The sequence below is a fragment of the Bombina bombina genome, chromosome 6 (assembly GCF_027579735.1).
Source record: "Bombina bombina isolate aBomBom1 chromosome 6, aBomBom1.pri, whole genome shotgun sequence".
In the NCBI taxonomy this organism is placed as follows: domain Eukaryota; kingdom Metazoa; phylum Chordata; class Amphibia; order Anura; family Bombinatoridae; genus Bombina; species Bombina bombina.
The window spans coordinates 465,039,270-465,064,287 of record NC_069504.1 but is presented as its reverse complement, the minus strand read 5'-3'; the positions used below and the strand labels follow the sequence as shown (position 1 = coordinate 465,064,287).

General features: G+C 34.9%; 1 protein-coding gene across 2 annotated transcripts in view; it reads right to left on the bottom strand.

The window, feature by feature from the left end:
• NME5 (NME/NM23 family member 5) overlaps positions 1–25,018 on the bottom strand; it is a 64,070-nt gene that overhangs the window by 8,092 nt on the left and 30,960 nt on the right. For both annotated transcript variants that reach the window (XM_053719863.1, XM_053719862.1), the window contains exon 4: positions 14,383–14,483. In XM_053719863.1, coding sequence (XP_053575838.1) covers positions 14,383–14,483 — 101 coding nt within the window. The remainder of the gene's footprint in view (positions 1–14,382; positions 14,484–25,018) is intronic.

Below are 25,018 nucleotides of genomic sequence, written 5' to 3'. Positions count from 1 at the left end.
CCCTTGAAAGGAATGTTAAGTAATTTAGACTTTGAAGTCACGTCAGCTGACCAGGATTTAAGCCATAGCGCCCTACGCGCCTGGATGGCGAATCCGGAATTCTTAGCCGTTAGTTTAGTCAAATGAACAATGGCATCAGAAACAAATTAGTTAGCTAGCTTAAGCTTTCTAAGCTTGTCAATAATTTCATTCAATGGAGCTGTATGGATGGCCTCTTCCAGGGCCTCAAACCAGAATGCCGCCGCAGCAGTGACAGTCGCAATGCATGCAAGGGGCTGTAAAATAAAACCTTGTTGAATAAACATTTTCTTAAGGTAACCCTCCAATTTTTTATCCATTGGATCTGAAAAAGCACAACTGTCCTCAACCGGGATAGTGGTACGCTTTGCTAAAGTAGAAACGGCTCCATCCACCTTAGGGACCGTCTGCCATAAGTTCTGTGTAGTGGCGTCTATTGGAAACATTTTTCTAAATATAGGAGGTGGGGAAAAGGGCACACCGGGTCTATCCCACTCCTTGCTAATAATTTCTGTAAGCCTTTTAGGTATAGGAAAAACATCAGTACACACCGGCACCGCATAGTATCTATCCAGCCTACACAATTTCTCTGGAATTGCAACTGTGTTACAGTCATTCAGAGCAGCTAATACCTCCCCAAGCAATACACAGAGGTTCTCAAGCTTAAATTTAAAATTAGAAATCTCTGAATCAGGATTCCCCGAATCAGAGATGTCACCCACAGACTGAAGCTCTCCGTCCTCATGTTCTGCATACTGTGACGCAGTATCAGACATGGCTCTTACAGCATTTGCGCGCTCTGTATCTCTCCTAACCCCAGAGCTATCGCGCTTGCCTCTTAATTCAGGCAATCTAGATAATACCTCTGACAGGGTATTATTCATGATTGCAGCCATGTCCTGCAAAGTAATCGCTATGGGCGTCCCTGATGTAATTGGCGCCATACTAGCGTGCGTCCCCTGAGCGGGAGGCGAAGGGTCTGACACGTGGGGAGAGTTAGTCGGCATAACTTCCCCCTCGACAGAACCCTCTGGTGATAATTATTTTATAAATAAAGACTGATCTTTACTGTTTAAGGTGAAATCAATACATTTAGTACACATTCTCCTATGGGGCTCCACCATGGCTCTCAAACATAATGAACAAGTAGGTTCCTCTGTGTCAGACATGTTTAAACAGACTAGCAATGAGACTAGCAAGCTTGGAAAACACTTTAAAACAAGTTTACAAGCAATATAAAAAACGTTACTGCGCCTTTAAGAAACACAAATTTTATCCAAATTTGAAATAACAGTGAAAAACGGCAGTTACACTAACAAAATATTTACAGTGTATGTAATAAGTTAGCAGAGCATTGCACCCACTTGCAAATGGATGATTAACCCCTTAATACCAAAAACGGAATAACAAATGACAAAAACGTTTTTTAAACAGTCACAACAACTGCCACAGCTCTACTGTGGCTTTTTACCTCCCTTAATACGACTTTTGAAGTCTTTTGAGCCCTTCAGAGAAGTCCTGGATCATGCAGGAAGAAGCTGGATGTCTGTGTCTGTATTTTTTGCTGCGCAAAAAAGCGCTAAAATAGGCCCCTCCCACTCATATTACAACAATGGAAAGCCTCAGGGAACTGTTTCTAGGCAAAATTCAAGGCCCCAATAAGTTTTATCACCAAACATATATAAAAAACGATTAAACATGCCAGCAAACGTTTTAAAATACATTTTTATAAGAGTATGTATCTCTATTAATAAGCCTGATACCAGTCGCTATCACTGCATTTAAGGCTTTACTTACATTACTTACATTACTCAGCAGCATTTTCTAGCAAATTCCATCCCTAGAAAAATATTAACTGCACATACCTTATTGCAGGAAAACCTGCACGCCATTCCCCCTCTGAAGTTACCTCACTCCTCAGAATATGTGAGAACAGCAAAGGATCTTAGTTACTTCTGCTAAGATCATAGAAAATGCAGACAGATTCTTCTTCTAAATACTGCCTGAGATAAACAGTACACTCCGGTACCATTTAAAAATAACAAACTTTTGATTGAAGAAATAAACTAAGTATAAAACACCACAGTCCTCTTACGACCTCCATCTTTGTTGAGAGTTGCAAGAGAATGACTGGATATGGCAGTGAGGGGAGGAGCTATATAGCAGCTCTGCTGTGGGTGATCCTCTTGTAACTTCCTGTTGGGAAGGAGAATATCCCACAAGTAATGGATGATCCGTGGACTGGATACACTTAACAAGAGAAAAAATGACATCATCCTGTATGTGAGGAACATTGGATTGTTAAATATGTACAGTAAGTATATAGTGAAACACATAAATGCATATATATACACACACATATATATGCATACATACATATTTATACATGTATATGTATGTATATATATATATATATATATATATATATATATATATATATATATATATATATATAATATAGCCCTTTGCAGTCAAACACCTTGTCTTATACCAAATACCTTTGAACCATTATAACTTTCTTTGAATTAATATATATATATATATATATATATATATATATATATATATATATATATATATACACATACATATATATATATATATATCTATATATATATTTATATATATCTATATATATATTTATATGAATAATTGTTATTAGATAGTGTTTATATGAGTTCAACTGTAATTTTAAATGTGTTTAGTGCAACTTTTGTTTAGTACACTACCGTTTACACAAGGGTTTCAGTGTAAATCATAGGGTTTGAGTGTAAAATGTGATTGTGCTCTCATGATTGTTTTTACTTTTAACTTGTAATATGCAAGTTATTACTGACGCGCCAAAAAATCTGATATTGCTCACGAGCAACAGTTAGCGTGCCATTTGTAATCTAGCCCTAAGATGGTTATCTTCCTGGGAATTTAATATTTTATTCAGATGCTTTCCCTTTTGCTTAGAGAAAAAGATCTCAAAAGGTTGAACAGATTTATTAGAATTTTTCTATGAAAGGGGGGGGGGGGGGGGGGGGCGGGGGGGCTTCAGAAAAAGCCCTCCAGAAAATGTATTTGCCATATCTCAGGGGTGTTTTGAGGCTGCCTAATATAAGATATTATAATTGGGCAGCTCTAAACAAGATAACTATTGAATGGTTTCTGGGGATATGGAAAACTATTCCCTAGAACTACAGAAAACAGGAGTGACCACAATTATTATTTTCTATTTATTGTATTCTAACTCTAAGATGGGAGATAAGAACTAGAATATAAGTGTTATGTAACTTCCATAAGATATTTAATTTTCCCTATAAAGCTATGATATGGCTTCCTTTGACAGGTAATAAGGATTTTACGTGTGGAAACTTGTATATAACATATATTAAATAGGAAGACCTATGACTCACCACACCAATATTAGTTCATTTTTAAATTTCCAAAGTAAAGAAATAGTATGATTTACATCTCAAGACCCAATTGAATATATAGGAGACAGAAAAATGGCATATTGGCAAACTTGCCATTATATAAAATACATTTATAAAGAATATCCAAGAATGAATGTGGGCAATATCTCCAATATAAAATTAATTTAAAATTGGAGAATATAATTTTCCTATAATAAATTAGATATTAAAAGCGAATTTCATTCATTAGTTATGATGATAATGGTAATAGCAATGAAGTGCGTTTTTTTTAAATGGATGGAGTCCAAAGCTCCGTCAATAACACATGTAAAAATAGAACTATGGAACCAAATTATTAAGGAGATTTATGATGTTATGAAAGACTCAAAAAATAGGATTGATACATATTTTAGATGTTGGGGTAATTATACATTTTTGGAGAAGGAAAAATAGGAAATTATTATAAAAAAAAAGTGAAAAATACTTACTATATACGTAAATCACAGCTTAGAGGAGAATGTTTAATTGGGGACAACACCAAAAAAAATTGGTAAAATTAGTTTATGGTATTCTTGAAGAAGAATACATGGGGGTGAGTTTGGGGGAAATTAAGAATATTGGGAAATAATAAATTAGGCTTTCTTTTTTTCTCTCTCTAACGTTGCAGTTACTTAAACCATTTTTTATGTATTGAAGGAACTTAATTACACACTTTTTTAATATGTTCACTTTTTATGTATTTTGTGTCACTAACCCCTTTTTTCCCTCACAATTTTTTAACTAAAGAGTTAAATGGATCCCTCTGTTTGAAGGCACTTAGCTTCCATTTTTTTTCTAAAAATTTTCGCCTAGATTTAGAGTTCTGCGTTAGCCGTCAAAACCAGCGTTAGCGGCTCCTAACGCTGGTTTTGGCCGCCCGCTGGTATTTAGAGTCAGTCATGAAAGGGTCTAACGCTCACTTTGCAGCCGCGACTTTTCCATACCGCATATCCCCCTACGCCATTTGCGTATCCTATCTTTTCAATGGGATCTTTCTAACGCTGGTATTTAGAGTGAGCGTTAGAAATCTAACAACAAGACTCCAGCCGCAGAGAAAAGCCAGGAGTTAAGAGCTTTCTGGGCTAACGCCGGTTCATAAAGCTCTTAACTACTGTGCTCTAAAGTACACTAACACCCATAAACTACCTATGTACCCCTAAACCGAGGCCCCCCACATCGCCGCCACTCTAATAATTTTTTTTAACCCCTAATCTGCCGACCGCACACCGCCACAACCTACGTTATCCCTATGTACCCCGCTGCCCCTAACACCGCCGACCCCTATATTATATTTATTAACCCCTAATCTGCCGCCCCCAACGATGGAATCAGCCAATCAGATTCAAGTTCAATCCGATTGGCTGATCCAATCAGATTGAGCTTGCATTCTATTGGCTGATCGGAACAGCCAATAGAATGCGAGCTCAATCTGATTGGCTGATTCCATCAACCAATCAGAATTTTCCTACCTTAATTCCGATTGGCTGATAGAATCCTATCAGCCAATCGGAATTCGAGGGACGCCATCTTGGATGACGTCCCTTAAAGGAACCGTTATTCGTCGGGAAGTCGTCGGCCAGGATGGATGTTCCGCATCGGCGGGATGAAGATGGATCCGGAAGAAAGAAGATTAAAGATGCCGCTTGATAGAAGACTTCAGCCGGATGATGGATCTCTTCAGCCCCCGCTTGGATCAAGACTTCAGCCGGATGATGGACCTCTTCAGCCCGATGATGGACCTCTTCAGCCCCCGCTTGGGCTTGGATGAAGACTTCGGAGCCTCTTCTGGACGGATCGGTGACACCCGGCGTGGTGAAGATAAGGTAGGGAGATCTTCAGGGGCTTAGTGTTAGGTTTATTTAAGGGGGGTTTGGGTTAGATTAGGGGTATGTGGGTGGTGGGTTGTAATGTTGGGGGGGGGGTATTGTATATTTTTTTTACAGGCAAAAGAGCAGAATTCTTTGGGGCATGCCCCGCAAAAGGCCCTTTTAAGGGCTGGTAAGGTAAAAGAGCTTTTCAATTTTTATTTTAGAATAGGGTAGGGCATTTTTTTATTTTGGGGGGCTTTGTTATTTTATTAGGGGGCTTAGAGTAGGTGTAATTAGCTTAAAATTGTTGTAATATTTTTATAATGTTTGTAAATTATTTTTTTATTTTTTGTAACTTAGTTCTTTATTTATTTTTTGTACTTTAGTTAGTTTATTTAATTGTATTTATTTGTAGGTATTTGTATGTAATTAATTTATTGATAGTGTAGTGTTAGGTTTAATTGTAGATAATTGTAGGTATTTTATTTCATTCATTTATTGATAGTGTAGTGTTAGGTCTAATTGTAACTTAGGTTAGGATTTATTTTACAGGTGATTTTGTAATTATTTTAACTAGGTAGCTATTAAATAGTTATTAACTATTTAATAGCTATTGTACCTGGTTAAAATAAATACAAAGTTGCCTGTAAAATAAATATTAATCCTAAAATAGCTACAATATAATTATTATTTATATTGTAGCTATATTAGGGTTTATTTTACAGGTAAGTATTTAGCTTTAAATAGGAATAATTTATTTAATAAGAGTTAATTTATTTTGTTAGATAAAAATTATATTTAACTTAGGGGGGTGTTAGTGTTAGGGTTAGACTTAGCTTTAGGGGTTAATAAATTTATTAGAGTAGCGGTGAGGTCCGGTCGGCAGATTAGGGGTTAATACTTGAATATATCCAAGAAATGCAGCAGCACCACTTCTCATCATCCATAAAAAGTTCCTTTATTAGCACATAGTGGGAGCAGGTAAAAAATAGAACAACGTTTCGGGTAGTCAACCCTTAGTCATGTTCACATAGTGTTTGTAAGACTTAATCACCCTTAAAGGGACAGTCAACACCGGAATGTTTGTTGTTTTAAAAGATAGATAATCCCTTTATTACTCATTCCCCAGTTTTGCAAAACCAACACTGTTATATTAATACACTTTTTACTTCTGTGACTAACTTGTATCTAAGCATCTTCTGACCTCCCCTAATCACATGACTGTCTTTAATATATGACATAGCCTGAGCCACAAATGGTCTCAACAGTCTATCAAGGTATATGGATATATTGGTGAAGATAGAGTCAGTACCCGCCACTATGGGACGTCCAGGAGGGGTCCCCAAGTTTTTATGGACCTTTGGGAGAGTGTAAAGCACTGGTATAGTGCATTCTTCTTTAATAAGATAATTCTTGGTTTCATTATCAATAATCCCATTCTGGAATGCTCTCTGTATGCATCTCTTTATGTCAACCAAAATTTTAGAAGAGGGATCTGATGTAAGTGGTATATATGCATCAGTATTAGCTAATTGAGCTTTAATTTCACCAATATAGTAACCCTTATCCAAAATAACCGTGGCTCCGCCCTTATCAGCTTGTTTGCCAATTAACTCTTTATTATTACAAAGTGCTTGTAAGGCTTGACTATCTTCCTTTGACATATTAGGCAAAAAACGTTGTTTCTTATTACAGTATTTTTTCTTTAAATTGTGTAAATCAGATTTTAGAATAAAGAGTTCATTTTTAGAATAAAGAGTTCATTTTCATATATAAATTTTTCCTCGAAAATATTCATAAAAATATTGGCATAGGTGGAGGCGACGTTGGACCCCATAGCAGTCCCCTGTTTTTGTAAGAAATAGGAATCTTCAAAAAGAAAATAATTGCAGTACAGAATAATTTCCATTAACTCTATAATGAACTGTTGTTGCATGGCAGTGAACCTATTACTTTTACCAATAGCATATTTAATAGAATCTAACACACTGCTGTGGGGTATAGAAGTGTAAAGGCTCACAATGTCCAAACTATATAAAATGCATTTATCCATATTCCCTGACAGACCTTCAATCTTAGTTAGAAAATCATTGGTGTCTTTAATATATGACATAGCCTGAGCCACAAATGGTCTCAACAGTCTATCAAGGTATATGGATATATTGGTGAAGATAGAGTCAGTACCCGCCACTATGTTGGTCTTGTACTCATCCTGAACCCAACACTTCTATCAAGCAATAAAGAATATTGCACTAAATTTGAACAGATTCTTAACAAGTGCTCACTAGATTTAATTGTACTCACGGTTGAGTATTTACAGATGGCTATTGATGTCCAGACCGAGGAAATTAAGGAGGTGGTGACTAGCCTCAGATAGCCTCAGACAGTCCGCAGGAGATCTCGACATCGATAAATCAATAAAAGAAATCAATACAAAGATTGCTGAGCTGAAGAAAGAGCTTGAAAATAAGAAACGGATTAAATTCAACCGGGATGAAAATGATTACCTGACCGGAGCGGTTTACAGGTGGACCCGGGACCCGACCGGAAGTTCGAGAAACGTCACTTCCGGTGCGGCTCGTCGACGAGAACGGAGGTCACAGAAGACGGTTAGCGGCTCTGACAGCACCATGGAATCCACGTCGGGGGATTCAGATGTCGGAGGAGACGGGGCGGTAGGAGGCATCACCGCAAAACCGGTCACAGCCAGTTGTCACAGGCACCGCCAAGGAAGACACGTCAGGGGACCAGACGCTAGTACTGAACATCTCTAAGGTAGAACTTACAGATGCCCAACATAAGGTACTGGAAAAGGGACTATCCTTTTGCAAGCAAGATAATTGCAACTGGTTCAAACTAGATCAGGACCTTTATAAATTTAATAGAAGCCTTAAGTTGAAATCCTTTTTTTTTCCAATGCTGATTGTGGGTTTAAAATTCAATCAAAGAATGTTTCTACCGTTGATGAATTAGCAATTAAGAGTCTGGGTCTAAAAAATAAGAGCACATTTGTTCCAACATGTTATGATTCAAGTGTTGATGTATTCATGAAATTGGTAAAATCTGATTTAGACAATTTAAAGAAAAAATACTGTAATAAGAAACAACGTTTTTTGCCTAATATGTCAAAGGAAGATAGTCAAGCCTTACAAGCACTTTGTAATAATAAAGAGTTAATTGGCAAACAAGCTGATAAGGGCGGAGCCACGGTTATTTTGGATAGGGGTTACTATATTGGTGAAATTAAAGCTCAATTAGCTAATACTGATGCATATATACCACTTACATCAGATCCCTCTTCTAAAATTTTGGTTGACATAAAGAGATGCATACAGAGAGCATTCCAGAATGGGATTATTGATAATGAAACCAAGAATTATCTTATTATAGAAGAATGCACTATACCAGTGCTTTACACTCTCCCAAAGGTCCATAAAAACTTGGGGACCCCTCCTGGACGTCCCATAGTGGCGGGTACTGACTCTATCTTCACCAATATATCCATATACCTTGATAGACTGTTGAGACCATTTGTGGCTCAGGCTATGTCATATATTAAAGACACCAATGATTTTCTAACTAAGATTGAAGGTCTGTCAGGGAATATGGATAAATGCATTTTATATAGTTTGGACATTGTGAGCCTTTACACTTCTATACCCCACAGCAGTGGGTTAGATTCTATTAAATATGCTATTGGTAAAAGTAATAGGTTCACTGCCATGCAACAACAGTTCATTATAGAGTTAATGGAAATTATTCTGTACTGCAATTATTTTCTTTTTGAAGATTTCTATTTCTTACAAAAACAGGGGACTGCTATGGGGTCCAACGTCGCCCCCACCTATGCCAATATTTTTATGAACATTTTCGAGGAAAAATTTATATATGAAAATGAACTCTTTATTCTATGTGGCGCCACCTGGTGGCGCTACATAGATGATATATTTGGCATTTGGTGGGGCGACGTTGGATCCCTTCAACAGTTTGTTAGTGAATTGAACAGGGCATCAGGATGTATTAGATTCACAATATCTTGGAGCGAAGAGTCAATTAACTTTCTTGATACTAAAGTCTATAAAGATAGTTCCCTCTTGAAAACAGATATATTCAGAAAGGATACTGATAGGAATAGTCTCCTACATTTCTCTAGTGCCCATGCACCTGCTTTGGTGAAATCTTTGCCATACAGTCAAATGCTGAGAGTAAAGCGGATAGTAAAAGATGAGTCTTTGGCTTTACAGAGATTGCAGGAGATGGGTACTAGATTTGTGCAGTGAGGGTATCCTCCTGATTTGATTCAGGAGACTATTGATAAGGTGGTACGGTTACCTGATGGAAGGGCCAATATTGGAAATACCCATAAGAGAAAGGACCCTGTGTATTTGTGTCTGAGTACAGCACCTGTAGTACAGAAATTCAAAGGATCATTAGGAAGCACTGGTATGTTTTAAGAGAGTGCAACCCTGGGGTACCAGCATTTCGCCAACCGCCAATGCCAGCCTATACTAGACTCCCTAGTTTAAAGGATAAAATTGTTAAGGCTGATGTTGGCTCAAAAAAGAAATCTAAATTGGGGTATATTACTTCTGAGAAAAATGGTTGTTTCCCTTGCCTCAATTACTCTAGTTGTAATAACATGATAAAAGGTGATGTATTTATCCACCCCCTTACGGGTCAGAAATTTAAGATCAAGGGATATTAAAATTGTAATGCCAATTTTGTTATATATCTAATTAAGTGTCCGTGTGGGCTTATTTACATTGGAGAGACGACCCAGAGAGCGAGGGACAGAATAGTCCAACATAAATCTAACATTAGGACAGGAGATCTAAAGGCCCCAGTTGCCCACCATTTTTTAACTAAAGGACACTCTATTGCACAATTAAGATTCCAAATAATAGATTACATACAGAGTCCCAGACGTGGTGGCAATAGAGAGTTGCTTCTCAAAAAACATGAGGCATTTTGGATTAATAAATTAGACACCTTAATCCCCAATGGCATGAACAGGGAATTAGATTTAAGTGTATTTTTATAGAGTAACATATTTTTTTATTATTGTACAATTCCCTTTCTGGTATTAAATTTTGTATTTTGACATTTTTATATCTGCTCTTCAATAAATGTGATTGTTCTCTTTTTTTTAAAAATGTTTTTGTATAAATAAATTGTATTTTTGATATAGGTTTAGACCACTAGATGTCAGTAGAGATTAAGAGAAATGTATGTCTAGGTAATTTAGTGGAAAGGTGTGGTCTCACCTGGCTGTTAGCTATTTAAAGGGACAGTCAAGTTCAAAAAAACCTTTAATTTTTCAAATATGGCATGTAATTTTAAACAACTTTCCAATTTACTTTTATCAACAATTTTGCTTTGTTCTCTTGGTATTCTAGTTGAAAGCAAGAAGGTGCATATGATAATTTCTAAGCCCTTGAAGTATTTTATTTACTTTTCACAGCAGGGGAGAGCTAGCTCTTGTAGGCCATATAGATAGCATTGTGATCACGCCCGTGGCTAGTGACAGACACTGCACTAATTGGCTAAAATGCAAGTCAATAGATAATAACTAAAAGTCATGTGATTAGGGGAGGTCAGAAGATGCTTAGATACAAGTTAGTCACAGAAGTAAAAAGAGTATTAATATAACAGTGTTGGTTTTGCAAAACTGGGGAATGAGTAATAAAGGGATTATCTATCTTTTAAAACAACAAACATTCCGGTGTTGACTGTCCCTTTAAGGGTGATTAAGTCTTACAAACACTATGTGAACATGACTAAGGGTTGACTACCCGAAACGTTGTTCTATTTTTTACCTGCTCCCACTATGTGCTAATAAAAGAACTTTTTATGGATGATGAGAAGTGGTGCTGCTGCATTTCTTGGATATATTTGATATTATTTGGATCTTTGCAGTGATCCTGTGTCAGCTTGCACACAACTTGGGTCTGAGTGCTGGATATTCACTGTGTTTTTTGGGTTAATACTTGAAGTTAGGTGTCGGTGATGTTAGGGAGGGCAGATTAGGGGTTAATACTATTTATTATAGGGTTAGTGAGGCGGGAGTGAGGTGGATTAGGGGTTAATAACTTTATTATAGTAGCGGTGAGGTCCGGTCGGCAGATTAGGGGTTAATAATTGTAGGTAGGTGGCGGCGACGTTGGGGGCGACAGATTAGGGGTTAATAAAATATAATATAGGGGTCGGCGGTGTACGGAGCGGCAGATTAGGGGTTAATAGTATAATGCAGGGGTCAGCGATAGCGGGGGTGGCAGATTAGGGGTTAATAAGTGTAAGGTTAGGGGTGTTTAGACTCGGGGTACATGTTAGGGTGTTAGGTGCAGACTTAGGAAGTGTTTCCCCATAGGAAACAATGGGGCTGCGTTAAGAGCTGAACGCTGCTTTTTTGCAGGTGTTAGGTTTTTTTTCCAGCTAAAACGGCCCCATTGTTTCCTATGGGGGAATCGTGCACGAGCACGTTTTTGAAGCTGGCCGCGTCCGTAAGCACCGCTGGTATTTAGAGTTGCAGTGGCGGTAAATTATGCTCTACGCTCCCTTTTTGGAGCCTAACGCAGCCCTTCTGAGAACTCTAAATACCAGCGGTATTTAAAAGGTGCGGGGGAAAAAAAGCATGCGTAGCTAACGCACCCCTTTGGCCGCAGAACTCTAAATCTAGCCATTAATTTTCTTAGATTCAATTGAATGCACCATTTTTTTTCTCACTTTGTAGTCACTGGACCCATTTTTTAGAATGAAGGCACTTAATTACACGTTCATTTTATTTTAATATGTTCACTTTTTATTTCTATTGTGCCCCTAACTTTTTTTTCTTCACAATTTTTTAATTATGGAGTCAAGTGGATTTCATTTTTTGAAAACGGTTAATTTCCACTTTTTCAACTGAATGACTCTTTTTTAATTTCTCTCCCTTCCCCCAAACATTCTTTTTGCCTTCTCTGGTAAAACAAAACATGTTAATAGCTAGTTTTTTGTTTAACCAAAATTAAAAAAACAAATTAAAACAAGGATTTTAAAGGGACACTGAACCCAATTTTTTTATTTTGTGATTCAGATAGAGCATGCAATTTTAAGTAACTTTCTAATTTACTCCTATTATTAATTTTTCTTCGTTCTCTTGCTATCTTTATTTGAAAAAGAAGGCATCTAAGATAAGGCATCAGCCTTTCTTGGTTCAGAACCCTGGACAGCACTTGTGCAATGGTGCTGTCCAATCAGCAAGGACAACCCAGGTTGTTCACCAAAAATGGGCCGGCATCTAAACTTACATTCTTGCTTTTCAAATAAATATACCAAGAGAATAAAAAAAAAATTTGATAATAGGAGTAAATTAGAAAGTTGCTTAAAAAATTGCATGCTCTATCTGAATCACAAAATATTTTTTGGGGGTCCAGTGTCCCTTTAATGTTAAAAAGTACTTAAAAAAAACAACCAATAATAATAAAAAAAAATATATATGTGACTAGGTATTGGGGACCTGGGAGGTTGACGAGCCATCGCCGTTTTCTGGAATGGATTGTGTTGAGAGGGGCAGGGTCACTGGTGGATAGTGAAGAGATTATGGTGCATTTAATGGTGGCTGATGGGTGTGTCTGGGTGGATTGTGAGCGTGTAGTTATTTCTAAAGCATGGTTAAGGAAAAATTCTGCAGTACGGGACATATGACTCTCTAAAGAGGAACAGAGCTCAAAATTAGGGACTGTCACTCTCAAATAGGGACAGTTAGGAAATCTGCATACACTTAATTGAAATACATAAAGAAAGGGTTGGGCTCAAAAAAGCAGCTAAAAGAAAGTGAAACAGGGGTCACAACATAGAAATTGCAATACATTTAATTTATTAGAAAACCAAGATGTAAACATATTAAAATAAAAATAAAAAGTTTGTTCATGGACATTCTTTGGATTCGCTGGCTGCAAGCTAAGTGTGCGGGACACTGAGAACTTGCACCGCACGTTTAACCTATTCACAGACTTTCTTTGGCTTTACCTCCTGCATATGTGGCCCAATATCGTAACTTACACTGCACGTTTAACCTATACAAAGACAGTCTTTGGCTTTACCTCCTGCATGCTTACTGTGCGGCACACAATTTGGATTTCAGAGATTATTTCAATTTTACAGGTATGCAAAATATTAAGATATTTACTGAAGTAGTTTACATTTTGTTTTTACTAATAAAATACATGTATTATAATTTTTATGTTGCAACACTTTTTCAAACTCTTTGTGCAGCTTTATTTGAGCTCACCATATATTTTTATATTTTAATGAAATCCCAAAATAATTATATATTGCTTATCTTCCAATACATTTATAAATAAAATTGCTGTGACTTAATTAATGACCTAACAGTAGGGATGGGCGAATATGTAAATTTCCGAAATTTGAATGTTAGAACGAATGTTATTACCGAAATTCAAATAACAAATCCGAATGTTGATACGAACGACTATTCTTAAAAATTCTATAATCGAATGCTATTTACAGTTTTCGAATGTTATTTTCAAATTCAAATGTTTATAATTAGATTGAATGTCTACATTCGAAATTTCGAATTTAACATTCTATTTAACAAATACTATTCAGAAGTTTAATAGTTCATGTGACAGGGAATCTAGTAAATTGATACATAATAGATACAAATATATCAATTTGAATGTTTCTATTTCGATCGAATATTGCATAATTAGAATATTACATTTAAAGAAAGCATTAGAAATACTATTACAAACATATAAATTTGAATTTTTGAATTCAGATATTGCATAATTAGAATATTACATTTAAATAAAGCATTATAGAAATACTATTACAAATACATAAATTCAAATTTTTCTAAATAAATATTTTCGAATGTAATCATAAAATTCGAAACCGAACATTCGAAAATCGAATGTTAGAATGTTTTGTAAACATTAGAAATTCAATTTGAACGAACGAATGTGTTAAAATTTGTTTCATTTTTCGAATGTTGCGAAACATTCGCCCATCCCTACCTAACAGTCTACTTAATTTAATTTTATATTCCCCCAAAAAAAGTAGAACATAAATGTTAATCATAAAAAAAAGACATAAAATATCTATTTATAACTTACCATCAGGGAACATAAAGCGTATTTCTCTCTCTGCTGAAGTAAAACAATAACTGCCGTGAACAGCATTCCTTAGGTCATCCGTACCATATATTGCTCTTAAACTGAAAAGAACAAAATATAGCTCAGTTCTCTGTAGTCATGTGTAAAAATATAGCTCAGTTCTCTGTAGTCATGTGTAAAAAATATAGCTCAGTTCTCTGTAGTCATGTGTAAAAAATATAACTCAGTTCTCTGTAGTCATGTGTACAAAAAAATATAACTCAGTTCTCTGTAGTCATGTGTAAAACATATAGCTCAGTTCTCTGTAGTCATGTGTACAAAAAAATATAACTCAGTTCTCTGTAGTCATGTGTAAAACATATAGCTCAGTTCTCTGTAGTCATGTGTAAAACATATAGCTCAGTTCTCTGTAGTCATGTGTAAAAATATATAACTCAGTTCTCTGTAGTCATGTGTACAAAAAAATATAACTCAGTTCTCTGTAGTCATGTGTAAAAAAATATAGCTCAGTTCTCTGTAGTCATGTGTACAAAAAAATATAGCTCAGTTCCCTGTAGTCATGTGTAAAAAAATATAACTCAGTTCACTGTAGTCATGTGTAAAAAAATATAACTCAGTTCTCTGTAGTCATGTGTAAAACATATAGCTCAGTTCTCTGTAGTCATGTGTAAAAAAATATAGCTCAGTTCTCTGTAGTCATGTGTACAAAAATATAACTCAGTTCTCTGTAGTCATGTGTAAAAAAATATAACTCAGTTCTCTGTAGTCATGTGTAAAAAAATATAACTCAGTTCTCTGTAGTCATGTGTAAAACATATAGCTCAGTTCTCTGTAGTCATGTGTAAAAAAATATAGCTCAGTTCTCTGTAGTCATGTGTACAAAAATATAACTCAGTTCTCTGTAGTCATGTGTAAAAAAATATAACTCAGTTCTCTGTAGTCATGTGTAAAAAAATATAACTCAGTTCTCTGTAGTCATGTGTAAAACATATAGCTCAGTTCTCTGTAGTCATGTGTAAAACATATAGCTCAGTTCTCTGTAGTCATGTGTAAAAATATATAACTCAGTTCTCTGTAGTCATGTGTACAAAAAAATATAGCTCAGTTCTCTGTAGTCATGTGTAAAAAAATATAACTCAGTTCACTGTAGTCATGTGTAAAACATATAGCTCAGTTCTCTGTAGTCATGTGTACAAAAAAATATAACTCAGTTCTCTGTAGTCATGTGTAAAATATATAACTCAGTTCTCTGTAGTCATGTGTAAAAAATATATAGCTCAGTTCTCTGTAGTCATGTGTAAAAAATATATAGCTCAGTTCTCTGTAGTCATGTGTAAAAAATATAGCTCAGTTCTCTGTAGTCATGTGTAAAAAATATAGCTCAGTTCTCTGTAGTCATGTGTAAAAAATATAGCTCAGTTGTCTGTAGTAATGTGTAAAAAATATAGCTCAGTTCTCTGTAGTCATGTGTACAAAAAAATATAGCTCAGTTCCCTGTAGTCATGTGTAAAAAAATATAACTCAGTTCACTGTAGTCATGTGTAAAAAAATATAACTCAGTTCTCTGTAGTCATGTGTAAAACATAGCTCAGTTCTCTGTAGTCATGTGTAAAAAAATATAGCTCAGTTCTCTGTAGTCATGTGTACAAAAATATAACTCAGTTCTCTGTAGTCATGTGTAAAAAAATATAACTCAGTTCTCTGTAGTCATGTGTAAAACATAACTCAGTTCTCTGTAGTCATGTGTAAAACATATAGCTCAGTTCTCTGTAGTCATGGGTAAAACATATAGCTCAGTTCTCTGTAGTCATGTGTACAAAAAAATATAGCTCAGTTCTCTGTAGTCATGTGTAAAAAAATATAACTCAGTTCACTGTAGTCATGTGTAAAACATATAGCTCAGTTCTCTGTAGTCATGTGTACAAAAAAATATAACTCAGTTCTCTGTAGTCATGTGTAAAATATATAACTCAGTTCTCTGTAGTCATGTGTAAAAAATGTAACTCAGTTCTCTGTAGTAATGTGTAAAAATATAGCTCAGTTCTCTGTAGTCATGTGTAAAAAATATATAGCTCAGTTCTCTGTAGTCATGTGTAAAAAATATAGCTCAGTTCTCTGTAGTCATGTGTAAAAAATATAGCTCAGTTCTCTGTAGTCATGTGTAAAAAATGTAACTCAGTTCTCTGTAGTCATGTGTAAAAAATATAGCTCAGTTCTCTGTAGTCATGTGTAAAAAATATAGCTCAGTTCTCTGTAGTCATGTGTAAAAAATATAGCTCAGTTCTCTGTAGTAATGTGTAAAAAATATAGCTCAGTTCTCTGTAGTCATGTGTAAAAAATATAGCTCAGTTCTCTGTAGTAATGTGTAAAAAATATAGCTCAGTTCTCTGTAGTCATGTGTAAAAAATGTAACTCAGTTCTCTGTAGTCATGTGTAAAAAATATAGCTCAGTTCTCTGTAGTCATGTGTAAAAAATATAGCTCAGTTCTCTGTAGTCATGTGTAAAACATATAGCTGTTCTCTGTAGTCATGTGTAAAAAATATATAACTCAGTTCTCTGTAGTCATGTGTAAAAAATGTAACTCAGTTCTCTGTAGTCATGTGTAAAAAATATAGCTCAGTTCTCTGTAGTAATGTGTAAAAAATATAGCTCAGTTCTCTGTAGTCATGTGTAAAAAATGTAACTCAGTTCTCTGTAGTCATGTGTAAAAAATATAGCTCAGTTCTCTGTAGTCATGTGTAAAAAATGTAACTCAGTTCTCTGTAGTCATGTGTAAAAAATATAGCTCAGTTCTCTGTAGTAATGTGTAAAAAATATAGCTCAGTTCTCTGTAGTCATGTGTAAAACATATAGCTGTTCTCTGTAGTCATGTGTAAAAAATATATAACTCAGTTCTCTGTAGTCATGTGTAAAAAATGTAACTCAGTTCTCTGTAGTCATGTGTAAAAAATATAGCTCAGTTCCCTGTAGTCATGTGTAAAAAATATAGCTCAGTTCTCTGTAGTCATGAGTAAAACATATAGCTCAGTTCTCTGTAGTCATGTGTAAAAAATATAGCTCAGTTCTCTGCAGTCATGTGTAAAAAATGTAACTCAGTTCTCTGTAGTCATGTGTAAAACATATAGCTCAGTTCTCTGTAGTCATGTGTAAAAAATATATAGCTCAGTTCTCTGTAGTCATGTGTAAAACATATAGCTCAGTTCTCTGTAGTCATGTGTAAAAAATATATAGCTCAGTTCTCTGTAGTCATGTGTAAAAAATATAGCTCAGTTCTCTGTAGTCATGTGTAAAACATATAGCTCAGTTCACTGTAGTCATGTGTACAAAATATAGCTCAGTTCTCTGTAGTCATGTGTAAAAAATGTAACTCAATTCTCTGTAGTCATGTGTAAAACATATAGCTCAGTTCTCTGTAGTCATGTGTAAAAAATATATAGCTCAGTTCTCTGTAGTCATGAGTAAAAATATAACTCAGTTCTCTGTAGTCATATGTACAAAAAATATAGCTCAGTTCTCTGTAGTCATGTGTACACAAAATATAGCTCAGTTCTCTGTAGTCATGTGTACAAAAAATATAGCTCAGTTCTCTGTAGTCATGTGTAAAAAATATAGCTCAGTTCTCTGTAGTCATGTGTAAAAATATATCTCAGTTCTCTGTAGTCATGTGTAAAAATATATCTCAGTTCTCTGTAGTCATGTGTAAAAATATATCTCAGTTCTCTGTAGTCATGTGTAAAAAATATATCTCAGTTCTCTGTAGTCATGTGTAAAAATATATAACTCAGTTCTCTGTAGTAATGTGTAAAAATATAGCTCAGTTCTCTGTAGTCATGTGTAAAAAAATATAACTCAGTTCTCTGTAGTCATGTATAAAAAATATAGCTCAGTTCTCTGTAGTAATGTGTAAAAAATATCTCAGTTCTCTGTAGTCATGTGTAAAACATATAGCTCAGTTCTCTGTAGTTTTGTGTAAAAAATATCTCAGTTCTCTGTAGTCATGTGTAAAACATATAGCTCAGTTCTCTGTAGTCATGTGTAAAACATATAGCTCAGTTCTCTGTAGTCATGTGTAAAAATATATAACTCAGTTCTCTGTAGTCATGTGTAAAACATATAGCTCAGTTCTCTGTAGTCATGTGTAAAACATATAGCTCAGTTCTCTGTAGTCATGTGTAAAAATATATAACTCAGTTCTCTGTAGTCATGTGTACAAAAAAATATAACTCAGTTCTCTGTAGTCATGTGTAAAAAAATATAGCTCAGTTCTCTGTAGTCATGTGTACAAAAAAATATAGCTCAGTTCCCTGTAGTCATGTGTAAAAAAATATAACTCAGTTCACTGTAGTCATGTGTAAAAAAATATAACTCAGTTCTCTGTAGTCATGTGTAAAACATATAGCTCAGTTCTCTGTAGTCATGTGTAAAAAAATATAGCTCAGTTCTCTGTAGTCATGTGTACAAAAATATAACTCAGTTCTCTGTAGTCATGTGTAAAAAAATATAACTCAGTTCTCTGTAGTCATGTGTAAAACATATAACTCAGTTCTCTGTAGTCATGTGTAAAACATATAGCTCAGTTCTCTGTAGTCATGTGTAAAACATATAGCTCAGTTCTCTGTAGTCATGTGTACAAAAAAATATAGCTCAGTTCTCTGTAGTCATGTGTAAAAAAATATAACTCAGTTCACTGTAATCATGTGTAAAACATATAGCTCAGTTCTCTGTAGTCATGTGTACAAAAAAATATAACTCAGTTCTCTGTAGTCATGTGTAAAATATATAACTCAGTTCTCTGTAGTCATGTGTAAAAAATGTAACTCAGTTCTCTGTAGTAATGTGTAAAAATATAGCTCAGTTCTCTGTAGTCATGTGTAAAAAATATATAGCTCAGTTCTCTGTAGTCATGTGTAAAAAATATATAGCTCAGTTCTCTGTAGTCATGTGTAAAAAATATAGCTCAGTTCTCTGTAGTCATGTGTAAAAAATATAGCTCAGTTCTCTGTAGTCATGTGTAAAAAATATAGCTCAGTTCTCTGTAGTAATGTGTAAAAAATATAGCTCAGTTCTCTGTAGTCATGTGTAAAAAATGTAACTCAGTTCTCTGTAGTCATGTGTAAAAAATATAGCTCAGTTCTCTGTAGTCATGTGTAAAAAATATAGCTCAGTTCTCTGTAGTCATGTGTAAAAAATATATAACTCAGTTCTCTGTAGTCATGTGTAAAAAATGTAACTCAGTTCTCTGTAGTCATGTGTAAAACATATAGCTGTTCTCTGTAGTCATGTGTAAAAAATATATAACTCAGTTCTCTGTAGTCATGTGTAAAAAATGTAACTCAGTTCTCTGTAGTCATGTGTAAAAAATATAGCTCAGTTCTCTGTAGTCATGTGTAAAAAATATAGCTCAGTTCTCTGTAGTCATGAGTAAAGCATATAGCTCAGTTCTCTGTAGTCATGTGTAAAAAATATAGCTCAGTTCTCTGCAGTCATGTGTAAAAAATGTAACTCAGTTCTCTGTAGTCATGTGTAAAACATATAGCTCAGTTCTCTGTAGTCATGTGTAAAAAATGTAACTCAGTTCTCTGTAGTCATGTGTAAAACATATAGCTCAGTTCTCTGTAGTCATGTGTAAAAAATATATAGCTCAGTTCTCTGTAGTCATGTGTAAAACATATAGCTCAGTTCTCTGTAGTCATGTGTAAAAAATATATAGCTCAGTTCTCTGTAGTCATGTGTAAAAAATATAGCTCAGTTCTCTGTAGTCATGTGTAAAACATATAGCTCAGTTCACTGTAGTCATGTGTACAAAATATAGCTCAGTTCTCTGTAGTCATGTGTAAAAAATGTAACTCAGTTCTCTGTAGTCATGTGTAAAACATATAGCTCAGTTCTCTGTAGTCATGTGTAAAAAATATATAGCTCAGTTCTCTGTAGTCATGAGTAAAAAATATATCTCAGTTCTCTGTAGTCACGTGTAAAAAATGTAACTCAGTTCTCTGTAGTCATGTGTAAAACATATAGCTCAGTTCTCTGTAGTCATGTGTAAAACATATAGCTCAGTTCTCTGTAGTCATGTGTAAAAAATATATCTCAGTTCTCTGTAGTCATGTGTAAAACATATAGCTCAGTTCTCTGTAGTCATGTGTAAAAAATATATAAAGCTCAGTTCTCTGTAGTCATGTGTAAAAAATATAGCTCAGTTCTCTGTAGTCATGTGTAAAAAATATAGCTCAGTTCTCTGTAGTCATGAGTAAAAAATATATAGCTCAGTTCTCTGTAGTCATGTGTAAAAAATATATAGCTCAGTTCTCTGTAGTCATGTGTAAAAAATATATAGCTCAGTTCTCTGTAGTCATGTGTAAAAAATATATAGCTCAGTTCTCTGTAGTCATGTGTAAAAAATATAGCTCAGTTCTCTGTAGTCATGTGTAAAAAATATAGCTCAATTCTCTGTAGTCATGTGTAAAAAATATAGCTCAGTTCTCTGTAGTCATGTGTAAAAAAATATAGCTCAGTTCTCTGTAGTCATGTGTAAAATATATAACTCAGTTCTCTGTAGTCATGTGTAAAAAATGTAACTCAGTTCTCTGTAGTAATGTGTAAAAATATAGCTCAGTTCTCTGTAGTCATGTGTAAAATATATAACTCAGTTCTCTGTAGTCATGTGTAAAAAATGTAACTCAGTTCTCTGTAGTAATGTGTAAAAATATAGCTCAGTTCTCTGTAGTCATGTGTAAAAAATATATAGCTCAGTTCTCTGTAGTCATGTGTAAAAAATATATAGCTCAGTTCTCTGTAGTCATGTGTAAAAAATATAGCTCAGTTCTCTGTAGTCATGTGTAAAAAATATAGCTCAGTTCTCTGTAGTCATGTGTAAAAAATATAGCTCAGTTCTCTGTAGTAATGTGTAAAAAATATAGCTCAGTTCTCTGTAGTCATGTGTAAAAAATGTAACTCAGTTCTCTGTAGTCATGTGTAAAAAATATAGCTCAGTTCTCTGTAGTCATGTGTAAAACATATAGCTGTTCTCTGTAGTCATGTGTAAAAAATATATAACTCAGTTCTCTGTAGTCATGTGTAAAAAATGTAACTCAGTTCTCTGTAGTCATGTGTAAAAAATATAGCTCAGTTCTCTGTAGTAATGTGTAAAAAATATAGCTCAGTTCTCTGTAGTCATGTGTAAAAAATGTAACTCAGTTCTCTGTAGTCATGTGTAAAAAATATAGCTCAGTTCTCTGTAGTCATGTGTAAAAAATGTAACTCAGTTCTCTGTAGTCATGTGTAAAAAATATAGCTCAGTTCTCTGTAGTAATGTGTAAAAAATATAGCTCAGTTCTCTGTAGTCATGTGTAAAACATATAGCTGTTCTCTGTAGTCATGTGTAAAAAATATATAACTCAGTTCTCTGTAGTCATGTGTAAAAAATGTAACTCAGTTCTCTGTAGTCATGTGTAAAAAATATAGCTCAGTTCCCTGTAGTCATGTGTAAAAAATATAGCTCAGTTCTCTGTAGTCATGTGTAAAAAATATATAGCTCAGTTCTCTGTAGTCATGAGTAAAAATATAACTCAGTTCTCTGTAGTCATATGTACAAAAAATATAGCTCAGTTCTCTGTAGTCATGTGTACACAAAATATAGCTCAGTTCTCTGTAGTCATGTGTACAAAAAATATAGCTCAGTTCTCTGTAGTCATGTGTAAAAATATATCTCAGTTCTCTGTAGTCATGTGTAAAAATATATCTCAGTTCTCTGTAGTCATGTGTAAAAATATATCTCAGTTCTCTGTAGTCATGTGTAAAAAATATATCTCAGTTCTCTGTAGTCATGTGTAAAAATATATAACTCAGTTCTCTGTAGTAATGTGTAAAAATATAGCTCAGTTCTCTGTAGTCATGTGTAAAAAAATATAACTCAGTTCTCTGTAGTCATGTATAAAAAATATAGCTCAGTTCTCTGTAGTAATGTGTAAAAAATATCTCAGTTCTCTGTAGTCATGTGTAAAAAATATCTCAGTTCTCTGTAGTCATGTGTAAAACATATAGCTCAGTTCTCTGTAGTTTTGTGTAAAAAATATCTCAGTTCTCTGTAGTCATGTGTAAAACATATAGCTCAGTTCTCTGTAGTCATGTGTAAAACATATAGCTCAGTTCTCTGTAGTCATGTGTAAAAATATATAACTCAGTTCTCTGTAGTCATGTGTAAAACATATAGCTCAGTTCTCTGTAGTCATGTGTAAAACATATAGCTCAGTTCTCTGTAGTCATGTGTAAAAATATATAACTCAGTTCTCTGTAGTCATGTGTACAAAAAAATATAACTCAGTTCTCTGTAGTCATGTGTAAAAAAATATAGCTCAGTTCCCTGTAGTCATGTGTAAAAAAATATAACTCAGTTCACTGTAGTCATGTGTAAAAAAATATAACTCAGTTCTCTGTAGTCATGTGTAAAACATATAGCTCAGTTCTCTGTAGTCATGTGTAAAAAAATATAGCTCAGTTCTCTGTAGTCATGTGTACAAAAATATAACTCAGTTCTCTGTAGTCATGTGTAAAAAAATATAACTCAGTTCTCTGTAGTCATGTGTAAAACATATAACTCAGTTCTCTGTAGTCATGTGTAAAACATATAGCTCAGTTCTCTGTAGTCATGTGTAAAACATATAGCTCAGTTCTCTGTAGTCATGTGTACAAAAAAATATAGCTCAGTTCTCTGTAGTCATGTGTAAAAAAATATAACTCAGTTCACTGTAATCATGTGTAAAACATATAGCTCAGTTCTCTGTAGTCATGTGTACAAAAAAATATAACTCAGTTCTCTGTAGTCATGTGTAAAAAATGTAACTCAGTTCTCTGTAGTAATGTGTAAAAATATAGCTCAGTTCTCTGTAGTCATGTGTAAAAAATATATAGCTCAGTTCTCTGTAGTCATGTGTAAAAAATATATAGCTCAGTTCTCTGTAGTCATGTGTAAAAAATGTAACTCAGTTCTCTGTAGTCATGTGTAAAAAATATAGCTCAGTTCTCTGTAGTAATGTGTAAACAATATAGCTCAGTTCTCTGTAGTCATGTGTAAAAAATGTAACTCAGTTCTCTGTAGTCATGTGTAAAAAATATAGCTCAGTTCTCTGTAGTCATGTGTAAAAAATGTAACTCAGTTCTCTGTAGTCATGTGTAAAAAATATAGCTCAGTTCTCTGTAGTAATGTGTAAAAAATATAGCTCAGTTCTCTGTAGTCATGTGTAAAACATATAGCTGTTCTCTGTAGTCATGTGTAAAAAATATATAACTCAGTTCTCTGTAGTCATGTGTAAAAAATGTAACTCAGTTCTCTGTAGTCATGTGTAAAAAATATAGCTCAGTTCTCTGTAGTCATGTGTAAAAAATATAGCTCAGTTCTCTGTAGTCATGAGTAAAACATATAGCTCAGTTCTCTGTAGTCATGTGTAAAAAATATAGCTCAGTTCTCTGCAGTCATGTGTAAAAAATGTAACTCAGTTCTCTGTAGTCATGTGTAAAACATATAGCTCAGTTCTCTGTAGTCATGTGTAAAAAATGTAACTCAGTTCTCTGTAGTCATGTGTAAAACATATAGCTCAGTTCTCTGTAGTCATGTGTAAAAAATAACATAATTTATGCTTACCTGATAAATTCCTTTCTTCTGTTGTGTGATCAGTCCACGGGTCATCATTACTTCTGGGATATAACTCCTCCCCAACAGGAAATGCAAGAGGATTCACCCAGCAGAGCTGCATATAGCTCCTCCCCTCTACGTCAGTCCCAGTCATTCGACCAAGAATCAACGAGAAAGGAGTAACCAAGGGTGAAGTGGTGACTGGAGTATAATTTAAAAGATATTTACCTGCCTTAAAACAGGGCGGGCCGTGGACTGATCACACAACAGAAGAAAGGAATTTATCAGGTAAGCATAAATTATGTTTTCTTCTGTTATGTGTGATCAGTCCACGGGTCATCATTACTTCTGGGATACCAATACCAAAGCAAAAGTACACGGATGACGGGAGGGATAGGCAGGCTCATTATACAGAAGGAACCACTGCCTGAAGAACCTTTCTCCCAAAAATAGCCTCCGAAGAAGCAAAAGTGTCAAATTTGTAAAATTTGGAAAAAGTATGAAGCGAAGACCAAGTTGCAGCCTTGCAAATCTGTTCAACAGAGGCCTCATTCTTAAAGGCCCAAGTGGAAGCCACAGCTCTAGTGGAGTGAGCTGTAATTCTTTCAGGAGGCTGCTGTCCAGCAGTCTCATAGGCTAAACGTATTATGCTACGAAGCCAAAAAGAGAGAGAGGTAGCAGAAGCTTTTTGACCTCTCCTCTGTCCATAATAAACGACAAACAGGGAAGAAGTTTGGCGAAAATCTTTAGTTGCCTGCAAGTAGAACTTGAGGGCACGAACTACATCCAGATTGTGTAGAAGACGTTCCTTCTTTGAAGAAGGATTTGGACACAAGGATGGAACAACAATCTCTTGATTGATATTCCTGTTAGTGACTACCTTAGGTAAGAACCCAGGTTTAGTACGCAGAACTACCTTGTCTGAGTGAAAAATCAGATAAGGAGAATCACAATGTAAGGCTGATAACTCAGAGACTCTTCGAGCCGAGGAAATAGCCATTAAAAGA